Here is an 11,137-nt window from a genome sequence, read left to right on the forward strand (position 1 = left end):
CAGGCTCAGTAGACTAACAGATTCCTAGAAGAATTGACACAGGAGAGCTAGCAGTGCCTCTGGTGGCATGGGGATTGGCTCCAGGAACATACAGATTGCAGCCATTGCCCCGTAATGATTAGTGAGTCCCTTCCCAGGGTGTGCCTGGTGGCTCTCAGAAAACAATTTGTTGTTGAACCTCTGCTGTTTTCCAGGTATCTTTAGCATACTACGATGGCAAGAGAGCATACCAAGGACTTCCTTTTGGAAGCACTGGAGGACCTTACACTGGATATGCTTGAGAAGTTTAAGTATAAATTATCATATATTGATTATGATGAGATGGCAAATCTCTCCAAGCTCAAGAAAGCCAATGATCCAGTTAAACTCGCAGACTACATGTGTGACCACTACGGAGCTGACCTTCCTGTGGATGTAGCTATCTATATGCTTGAACGGATCAACCAAAGAGACACTGGAGCTAGACTCAAACAGGAGAAAGGAAAAGGTAAAGGAACTTTGGTTACTGATATCCTTCTTTTTGATTGTTCCTAGAAAATATGTAGGAGAACCCTCATCAAATAGAGACAGCATATTTTAATCCCCTGTGGAAGTCTGAAAACCAAAATGACCCCAGGATGCTGCCTCCTTATGCATGGAATTGCATAACTCTCCTCTTGCCACTGGTCTTCCTGCTCATTTAGGTGACTGCTGCCACAATCTCTGCACATTCTGCAGGACCACCTGCTTCTGGCCGATGATGTAAGGATACTAGGGTCTCCAGAGGCACTCGCTCTGCTGTCTTGTGTCTGCTCTGGCTTGCCCAAAGTGTTTTAGGGGAGTTTCTAAAGGCAGTGAAACCAAAAAGACTGTTCCGCTCCCCACCTGACACACATCACTGACAATCCCTGTAGTACTACTCCGCAAACAGCTACATGTAATTTCTCTTTCAGCCCTGAGTCCCAGTTCACCCACTGCTTCATTAGTCCAAGGTATGTGTCATTGGGATAGGTGTATTTGGGTTTATCACCTACACACTCCACCTACTAATAGAAAGTGTATGATCATAGCCATAGTACTGAAGCCCCAGCAGAGTCAGAAGGAAAATAAGCAAGTAGTTGTTATATGCCTGTGAAAACAAACAAACAAGAAACCCTTTACTGCTATAGAGGTCAGTAGTAGAAACCGGTTATTAGCACTGTTTTCAAGGTCAGCTGAGGTGTGGTTGCATTTCAGTGATGGGTGATAGGCATTTCAGACTTGTTTTCATCTCGGTTCTTCCAATAACAGAATTGGAAGAACAAGTCCTATTAAATGATCCAGAGATCCTTAAAAATGAAAGAGATGAGGTAAACTCAAGGTACAATAATTTTGCGGCCAAAATGTTTTAATTTTAGCAGGAGAATGAACATTGAGTTTAATTTCAAGTTCTTTTATTGCATATCCTTGATTTAGATTACAAGATGAAGTACAGAGAACATGTACAAAAGAATTACCACTGGATAAAAGACATGAACACTTGTATTGGTGAGACAGTGACTCTGAACTCCAGGTATACAAGGCTGGTTCTTGTCAGTTGACATCACCATGAAAAAAAAAAAGAACATGAAATCATGGTTGTGGGACGGAGACATGCAGAAATCATGCAGGAACAAGAGTATTCTTCCATTGCTATAAGTGATCTTTTTAAACCTTACAGGGATAGACAGACACCAAAGACTGTTGTGATATTGGGAGCTGCAGGAATTGGGAAGACAATGACAGTAAGAAAAATTATGCTGGACTGGACATCAGAAGGACTCTATAGACAATTTGACTATATTTTCTACATACATTGTGGGAGGGTAATCTTCTTACAGCTCAGGTGAGTATGGCTGACATGATCTCCAAATGCTGTTCCAGTGATAATCCACCTCTTGTAGAGATCTTGAGGAGACAAGAAAAACTCCTGTTTGTCATCGATGGCTTTGATGAACTGCGGTTTTCTTTGGACCAGCCACAAAATGACCTGGGCTCTGATCCCTGGGAGATGAAGCCAGTGGAAATCATCCTGAGCAATTTATTTAGGAAAATCCTTCTCCCTGAATGCTCCCTGTTGATCACAACAAGACCAACTGCCCTGGTGTGTGAACGCTCTGCTGAAATACTGGGTTTTTCAGCAGCTGATAGGGAGGAATGTTTCCATAATTTTTTTGAAAATAAGGAAGAAGGAAGGAAGGCCTTTCAGTTTGTTAAAGGAAATGAAATGGTCTTTACCATGTGCCTTGTTCCCATCATGTGCTGTTATGAAACAACAGCTTGAAAGTGGTGAAGATCTTGCACAAACTGCTAAGACAACTACGGGAATATACATCCTTTATCACAGAATCACTAGGTTGGAAAGGACCTTTAAGATCATCAAGTCCAACCATTAATCCAGAACCACCATGTCCCCTAAACCATGTCCTGAAGCGCCACATCCACACGTTTTTTGAACACTTCCAGAGATGGCGACTCCACCACCTCCCTGGGCAGCCTGTTCCAATGCCTGACCACCCTCTCAGTGAAGAAATTTTTCCTAATATCCAATCTAAACCTCCCCTGGCGCAACTTGCGGCCATTTCCTCTTGTCCTATCACTAGTTACTTGGGAGAAGAGGCCAATACCCTCGTCGCCACAACCCCCTTTCAGGTAGTTGCGGAGAGCGATAAGGTCTCCCCTCAGCCTCCTCTTCTCCAGACTAAACCACCCCAGTTCCCTCAGCCACTCCTCATAAGACTTGTGCTCCAGCCCCCTCACCAGCTCCGTTGCTCTTCTCTGGACACGCTCCAGCACCTCAGCATCCTTCTTGTAGTGAGGGGCCCAACACTAAACACAGTACCAGTGCCGAGTACAGGGGCACGATTACTTCCCTACTCCTTCTGGACACACTATTTCTGATACAGACAAGGACGCTGTTGGCCTTCTTGGCCACCTGGGCACACTGCCGGCTCATGTTCAGCCGGCTGTCAACCAGCACCCCCAGGTCCCTTTCCGCCGGGCTGCTCTCTAGCCACTCCTCGCCAAGCCTGTAGCGTTCCATGGGGTTGTTGTGGCCGAAGTGCAGGACCCTGCACTTGGCCTTATTAAACCTCATACAGTTGACCTCTGCCCATCGATCCAGCCTGTCCAGATCCCTCTGCAGAGCCCTCCTACCCTCGAGCAGATCAACACTCCCACCCAACTTGGTGTCATCTGCAAACTTACTGAGGGAGCACTCGATTCCCTCATCTAGATCATCTATAAAGACATTGAACAAGACTGGCCCCAGAACCGAGCCCTGGGGAACACCGCTTGTGACTGGCCGCCAGCTGGATTTAACGCCGTTCACCACAACTCTCTGGGCTCAGCCAGTTCCTCACCCAGCGAAGAGTAAACCTGTCTAAGCCACGAGCCGCCAGTTTCTCGAGGAGAATGCTGTGGGAGACGCTGTCAAAGGCTTTACTAAAGTCCAGGTAGACAACATCCACAGCCTTTCCCTCATCCACTAGGCGGGTCACCTGGTCATAGAAGGAGATCCGGTTGGTCAAGCAGGACCTGCCTTTCATGAACCCATGCTGGCTGGGACTGATCCCTTGGTTGTCCTGCAGATGCCCTGTGAGCACTCTCAAGACCAACCGCTCCATAATCTTCCCCGGTACAGAGGTCAGGCTGACAGGCCTGTAGTTCCCAGGATCCTCCTTCTGGCCTTTCTTGTAGACGGGCGTCACATTGGCAAGCTTGTTTTCAAGCTTACTAAAATCCCTGAGCAGCCAATTGAAACAAAATTGCACATTATCCTGAAAAGACTTTGTTGCCTGGCTACTGATGGGATCTGGAAGCAGAGAGTCCTCTTTGAGGAGGACACAATCAATGAATTCTTGTTAAATCAGAGAGACACTCTTCGATTTTTCTTGATTGAAAGCACTTTTCAGAAGGGCAATGTTTGTAGGAGTGCCTACAGTTTCATTCATCTGAGTGTCCAAGAGTGTTTTGCATCTCTATTCTATGTACTAGAAGATGATGGTGAAACAAATGACAAGCAAGAAGGTCCTAAGAGGGATGTGAAAAAATTGTTAGAAAACTATGGAAACTCAAGACATGATTTCATCTTAACTGTGCAGTTCTTATTTGGTCTCTTAAATAAGGAACGAATAAATGTTTTGGAAAGAGAAACAGGGTGCAAATTTTTTCCTGAAATTAAGGAAAAATTACTAATGTGGCTTCAAACTAGTCAAAAAACAGCTTTAGCTGTTAATGCAGAGAAAAGAGCAGTGGTTTGGCTGCTCGCCACTGTTTGTATGAAATCCAAGATGAAAGTTTTGTGAAAATTGCATTGGCTTATTTCAGAGGAATATATCTATGAGACATCCATCTCATCCAATTAGATCAAACAGTTCTTTCATTCAGTATAAAAAAGTGGCCTAAACTGGAGTCACTTGACGTGGGCTATTGCTTCTTTATCTCGGAAGACCATGAATTTAGACCAACATTTAGACCAACAGCTAGCAAAACTGTCACATCTGTAAGTAAAATCCTAGCTCCCTACCTTGCAAATTCTCTTAGCAACTTAAAGAGTTTCAGTAACCAAGAAATGACTGGTTTACTTATAAAAAAAATTAAGGCTAAACTTTTCATAAAGTGAAGGTGCACTAATGGAAGGTGCTTTGTGATAAGCCTAATGGGATGTTGCACTAGTAATTACTGGTGGCGTGAGTCAGTTCAAGAGTAAACATGTAAATACAAAAGTGCATGTCAGCTAGGCATCTAAGTTCCCAAAGAACACCAGAATCCAAGTCATCTAACATTCAGGTAGTCACCTGCTGGCTTGTCAAGTGAGGTCGCTCTCTAGTCACCACTGACTGAACTTACAAGAAAACTATTGACCGTGGTGAAACTGCTGAACTGTGTGGTTTCCTTGTATACACTGACTTAAGACACATTAGTCTCAAATACAATCCCATACAAATGCCATCCCATGCAGGGTTTCCTTTCTGCTTGCCCTCTTATTAATTGTTGGTGTTCTTGAAATCAAAGCGCTGAAAAGAAGAAGTTTTCACTGTGTCAACAGGTTCCAAAAGCAAGGAGGGAGCAGCCCATTCAGCTCTTTACAAGTCCCTGAGAACAGAACCCCTTCCTATCCTGATCCCACTTCAGTTAAGGTGGGTGAAGCAACGTCTTTGCTGAGGCTTGCTCTTTACCAAATGGTGGATCCTGAGAAGACAGGAAGTGGTACCTAGACTCAATGAAACTCAAGGGGAGTTTTCCCCCTGTAGGCAGTACAAATATAGGCCTTTGCCCTTTGTGCACAGCGAAACATAATATACTGTTGATTTTTGGTTTATGGGTACAAGCCTTCTTTCCATGTTAAGGGAGAATGGTCTGAGTGTTTAGAGTTCAACTACCATGAGCAGTAAGTGGTATCAATCTGCTTTTCCTTTTCTTTTCCTCAAGATATATCTATACCACATAATGCTATAAGGTAGGAAATGAACTCAGTTTGTTCAGGTATCAGGAGCAAACCTGCTACAATGAGATGGAGTTCTGCCCAAGCATATTTGTCCTTCTTAGAGCTATGTGATACCCGTGAAGTGCCCAACCAGGTGCTTTTTATGGACGCAGCAGAACTCTAAGAATTGTTGTTATGGAAGGGGCAGACAGCACCAGCAACCCAGAGTAACTGTGGGGGCACTTCCCAGCTATCCAGGAACAGAATACAAATCTGCATAGGTGTGTTTTGCTGTGCACGCAGGACTACACACAAAGTTACTGTAATAATCCAAGGATCACAGTTTGCTGGGCTTCTCTAACTCTGTGGCTTTCAGTGCTGTAGCATGATAACATAAAGAAATTTTGCTTAGTCCTCCTGTTACTACAAATGGAAGACCCCTACCTGTACGTGGCAGCTCCTTCTATTTTAAGGTGCAAGCACATGAACAATTGTTGCACTGTGTATTATGTACCCTTAACCAAATAGTATTTGCTTGGACATGTGAATTTCAGAGCACAGAACATTTCCTTGAAACATATCACAAACAAAGGTACCATGAGTAAATAGAGTTTATCCACTTAGCGCCCTTTAGTACACACAGTGCACAGGGATATCTCGAATGTTACAAGCAGCTGTGACTCAGACCCTGATGAGGTATTATATGTGTTTATCAAGGTGATTTGCTTTGAACTGTGACTGTAGAATATTCTGCCATTTAACAACACACCTGCAAGGGTGCTAGTTTAGTTTTTGTGAAGCATAAATGCAAACTATAGCCAGAGAACAATATTAAGTTCATCTCTGTTTTTTTGTTTGTTTTTTGTTTTTTTCAGGGAAAACCAATCACCTATTTACTTGCTTTGTCTGAAGAATCCAAACTGTACTCTGAAGATCTTGAGGTAAGAAGTTATTTTCTTTCAGAAAACAAAAGAAGCCAAGAAAACCTTTATGTTTTTCCTCGCTCCCTGACATTCTCTGACAGAACAACTCTCTTTATTGATGCTCCTATGACAGCACTAATGTTTTTCAAGAGGTTTTGGAAATGATGAATTGTCCTCAAAATCAGTGAGATGGTTTTGGTACAAGTCACTGGTACCAGTAACAAATTGGGGAAGACTGGTATGACAAAGTAGTTATGGGAAACTATTGGAGTACAGAAAAGATTTAGGAATGAGAGTGTTTTAAAGATACCTTTCCCTATGTAAACTCAGTCACATTTGAGTTAAATGTATAAAAATATCAATTATATCAACTGTCTCCCTGCCTCCAAGTTAATACTAAGGACAAAAAAACGAAATTGAGATATTTCCCTCTCTTTGTCTTTAGCTGGCTGATTACTGACATCTTGCTTGAGGTGGTAAATAAAAAGTGACAGAGACTGGAAGGTATAAGCCATGTGAATGTTTTCCTCTCTTCACTGGAAATAGCACAGGGCTGTGTTTGGTATCAGCTCAGAATGTCAGCAAGGCACAAAACTATGATAGCCCTAGATAGCATATCTCTTGTGTAACCACCTGTTTATCTGAGCAGCTTGTATTTAAACATAGATCTTAAAAATGCTTGTGAATGGAAAGCAAACCCAAAAAAGCATGCAACATTTCTGTGTTGGCACATATTTTTCCAGTTTTCACTTCTCATTTCCTTTCTGTTACTTTCTTTCCCCTCATTCTCCCTTCTCCACCTCTTTCTGGTCCTTTTTAGATAGAGGCGACTTGATCTTATGGGAACAAAACTCCAGGGAAGGGTTGTGTCTGCCAAGCATGGGAGGAGATACACGTACAGGCAGGCACACCCAATGTATTTCACCCAACTACCCAATGCACAATTGCACAAGTATGTCGGAAAGGCCCAGCCAAACTGGGGTTCTCTTCTCTCACTGGAAGAAGGAGCCAAATCTTTAAATTAGAGTTTCTTCTTTCCTGTTGAAGGGACCATTCCCTTTTAACGTGTGTATCTGGTACAATTCATCTCTCCTGTTTAAATGTGTGTCAGCTGTGTTCTCCTAGGGGTGTCCTCTCCTGAGTATTCCCATGAGGGGATTCTCTCACTGCACTCACTCTCTCCCAACTGCTGTCCTATCATCACATCTGCTTTTGGCCTCCTTCCTCTGTGTCTCCCTTCTCTTTGCCTTTTCTCCCCATCACAATACTTTGGGACTCTCTCCAACAGGGTTTCCATATCTCCTCAAGGTAGAGAGACTTTCTAGAGTGGAGCAAAGTTGTCCAGGTAGCACACTATTGCTGGAATAGAGGAGACAGGACTTCTGGAGGGTCAGATCTCTGCAATATGGAAAAGTGCTTCTCTCTCAGGACAGGAAAAGCTCACACTGGAAGGCTCAACATGGTCCTCGGGAGGAGATCAAGGAGTGCAGAGTGGAAGCAGGAGTCAGATGCACCTTGGCAGAGTCCTTGATGAGCACATGGCTGCTGCTGCCCCAGATACCTGCTTACCTGCAGCTAGCTGAGCCAGGTTCCCTACATCTTTCAAGAACCTACAAACATCAGCAGGGAGCTAAGGCAGACTCGGCAGGTCTGAATGCAAAGCATGGGTTCCAAAGGAATCTTCATACCCCAGAACCTCAGAGGTTCCTTTGCACTGAAATTCCGTGCCCAGGCTGCCTCCAGCCGAGCTTTCCATGCTTAGAGGGCGACAAGGTGTGAGGTTGGTTGTGCAAGGTCTGGCAGGTGCCCCTGTCCAGGCCTGATGGTAGACATCAGCCCTGCAGGGAGAGGGAGTGCCAGGACACAGACAGCTGAGGGTCACACAGGGCTCAGAACAGACATGTGGGGCTGGAAGGAAGAGAGATGGTTGCTTGCTCGTGAGGAGCCAGACCCAGCTGCCCAGGCAGGGACTGATGTAACCTCCTGCTGCCACAGGCTGCTGGGTTTGAACACACCTCATCAACGGCCAAGCAGCAGGGTGGGTGGAACCAGAGGAGCTGTGCTGGGACTGGTCCCTGGAGAGGTCTGGGTGGGGCTGTGGAACTCCTTCCTTCCCAGGCTACTGGGTGGCCAGGGCAGAAGGGCCCTACTTGAGCCCTTCCAAGAGGGGGTTGGCTGAGAGAAGCAACTGCACTGGGTGGCGAGCAGGCAAAGCCTGTGGCACAGCCCCTTGTTGGCTGAGGGGTGGTGAGCCCCTAGTGGCATGCAGGGCTCCTGCTGTGGTCCTGGACTGCCCAGGTCTGCTCCCCACCAGTGCTGAGAGCAGCCCTTGCTCTTCTTTGTGCATGTCCCCAACAGGCTGGAGTGGTGCAAACTCACAACTGCCTGCTGTGGGGTTCTGGCCATGGTGCTCAGCACCAGCCAGTGCCTGATAGAGCTGAGACTGCGTGGAAATGCTCTGGGACACCCAGGAATGCGGCAGCTGTGTGAAGGGCTGAAACATCCCACTTGCCGGCTACAGAGACTGGGGTGAGGAATGGCAAGCAAGCTCCTTCAGGAACTGCCCAGTCTGGGACCTTGACAGGGCTTGTGGCTGGGCCTGGCAGCTGCAGGGGTGGGGAAAGGCTGAGTGATGTGTCACTCTCATGGTCAGTTACTGCTCACTCCATGCTCCCAGCCTGCCCTGCTAAAGACTGTGTGATCAAGTGTAAAGGAGGTGCCCCTCCATGCACCCTCCTCTACAGCATGGAACCTGCTAATTCAGGTATGCACAGGCAGGCCCAAAGGGGCATGTTTTGAAGGTAAGCAGACATATCATCTGTCTATATGCAAAAAACCCCAACCTTCTTCCTGGAAGGATTCATCATTCTAGAGTGAGGCTCTTTCTCCCTGTGGAGTGAATCTTCCTCTGAACCTTTCTGTTAAATAGATGTTCTCTGGTCAACCAGCTTACACCCAGGGGTATTCTTTCACAGAATCACAGAATCATTAAGGTTGGAAAGGACCTTCAAGATCATCAAGTCCAGCTGTTAACCCAATGCCACCATGTCCACTAAACCATGTCCTGAAGTGCCACGTCTACACATTTTTTGAATACTTCCAGTGATGGTAACTCTACCACTTCCCTAGGCAGTCTGTTCCAATGTTTGAGCACTCTCTCAGTAAAGAAAGTTTTCCTAATATCCAATCTAAACCTCCCCTGGTGCAACTTGCGGCCATTTCCTCTTGTCCTATCACTCTTGGGAGAAGAGACCAACACCCACCTCACCACAACCCCTTTTCAAGTAGTTGTAGAGAGCAATAAGGTCTCCCCTCAACCTCCTCTTCTCCAGACTGAACCTTCCCAGTTCCCTCAGCTGCTCCTCATAAGAGTTGTTCTCCAGACCCCTCACCAGCTTCGCTGCCGTTCTCTGAACACGCTCCAGCAACTCAGTGTCCTTCTTGTCTCCTGTGCATCCAGGCCCCTTCACAGGTTCCAAACCCTGACTCACCCCTCCTGCCCCAGTGACAAACATCCCTGTGCAGCCTTGGGAGTCCCCAGTTCCTTCATTGTAGTGGCTGCTCCATGCTTCTCCCGCACCTTCTTTCTGCCCGAGGGCAGCTCCTGGGGTTGCTCCTCACCATTAGGAGACAACAGGGATTGTCACAGGCTGGTTGGTGCTGTGCATCTTCTTAAATGTTGAAAAAATGCCCATGTGAAAATAGAATTAATAATCAGAAAAGTTAATAAAGAAGATTTAATGGAGATTTAAACAAAATAATGCTTCTTTCCAGAACACTTGTGTAATTCAACTTGCCTGTTTCTTCTTCACCTCACCTTCAAGATCCTCGTCAGTTCTGCTTTGGCCTGCATCTGTCTTTTTTTCTTGTTCTGTTTTCATGTAGTCAGGCAGACCAATTACCTCCTCCTTTTCCCTGGTTTTCTCCCTCTGAATCTGTTTTCTGTAATTGTCTGGTCTTCATGGAAATACATTTAAAAACTGTTCTTGCATGCTCCAGCCTTTTCAGGAGATGCCTTTAGCTGCAGGGGTGCTGTGTGAAGCAGGTGGGACAGGCCTGGTGTCTGCTCCAGGTGGGTGTTTCCATCCCTCTGGTGCTGCTGAGAAGCAGGGTGCTGTGGACACGCAGCTGTAGCTCAGGTTCAGAGCAGAAACGGATCTTTACAGAAAAGTTGGGTTTTCCTAAATGAAGACCCTAACCCTGGCTCACTGCCTACAGCCAGTGTGTGACCTGTGACTGGGAGCTGACTGGGCCAGCTGTCAGGGCAGTGGAGAGCTCTGACGGCACCTTCCTGGGGCTCTGGATGGGACAGGATGGAGAGGTCTTCAGCTTTGTGGTTGGTGTTCAGGAGAGGAGATGCAGCAGGTAGAGGGATGCTCCCTGCTTTACCGTTTGAGGCAAAGCCCTCCTGTGGTTTTAGGTTTTAGAAGAGTTAACTGCAATCTTTTTTAATAAGTTATTGCTGATCGATATTAAAAATGTACTATTTTTGGTTTTAGTTTGATCTGCTGCTATCTTGGTACTTGATGTGGACATCTGGGGCTTAAGAAACTGCAGTGCTGCATTTCCTTCTGCAAAAAATGTCTAGGCTATTTCCATTTGGTATATATGGGAATGAATCCTGATGTAAACTACAGTTGTTTTGTTATTTGTGGATGAATGCTTAAGTCTGGAAAACAAAGCATTCAAAACTTACAGTCAGCTTCCATCCTTATCCTTTAAATTTATATCTTCAAGAGACTCCAAAAGTCGTCATTATTGCTTACTGCTAGTTAATACATTTATCCCG

General features: G+C 45.6%; 1 protein-coding gene across 1 annotated transcript; it reads left to right on the forward strand.

Moving 5' to 3' along the window:
- Positions 1-213: 213 nt before the first annotated feature.
- LOC309408898 (NACHT, LRR and PYD domains-containing protein 3-like) lies at positions 214-8,881 on the forward strand (the record flags this gene model as incomplete). The annotated part of the gene is given in 13 exon segments (XM_082004890.1): positions 214-487; positions 933-971; positions 1,435-1,556; positions 1,560-1,815; positions 1,818-2,259; positions 2,261-2,353; positions 3,729-3,763; positions 3,766-4,251; positions 4,254-4,339; positions 4,343-4,456; positions 4,458-4,501; positions 6,301-6,366; positions 8,707-8,881. Coding segments are annotated over 13 exon segments (2,232 nt in total).
- Between the last annotated feature and the right edge of the window lie 2,256 nt (positions 8,882-11,137).

Source organism: Phaethon aethereus, assembly GCF_964289735.1.
Source record: "Phaethon aethereus genome assembly, chromosome: 12".
NCBI classification, from domain to species: domain Eukaryota; kingdom Metazoa; phylum Chordata; class Aves; order Phaethontiformes; family Phaethontidae; genus Phaethon; species Phaethon aethereus.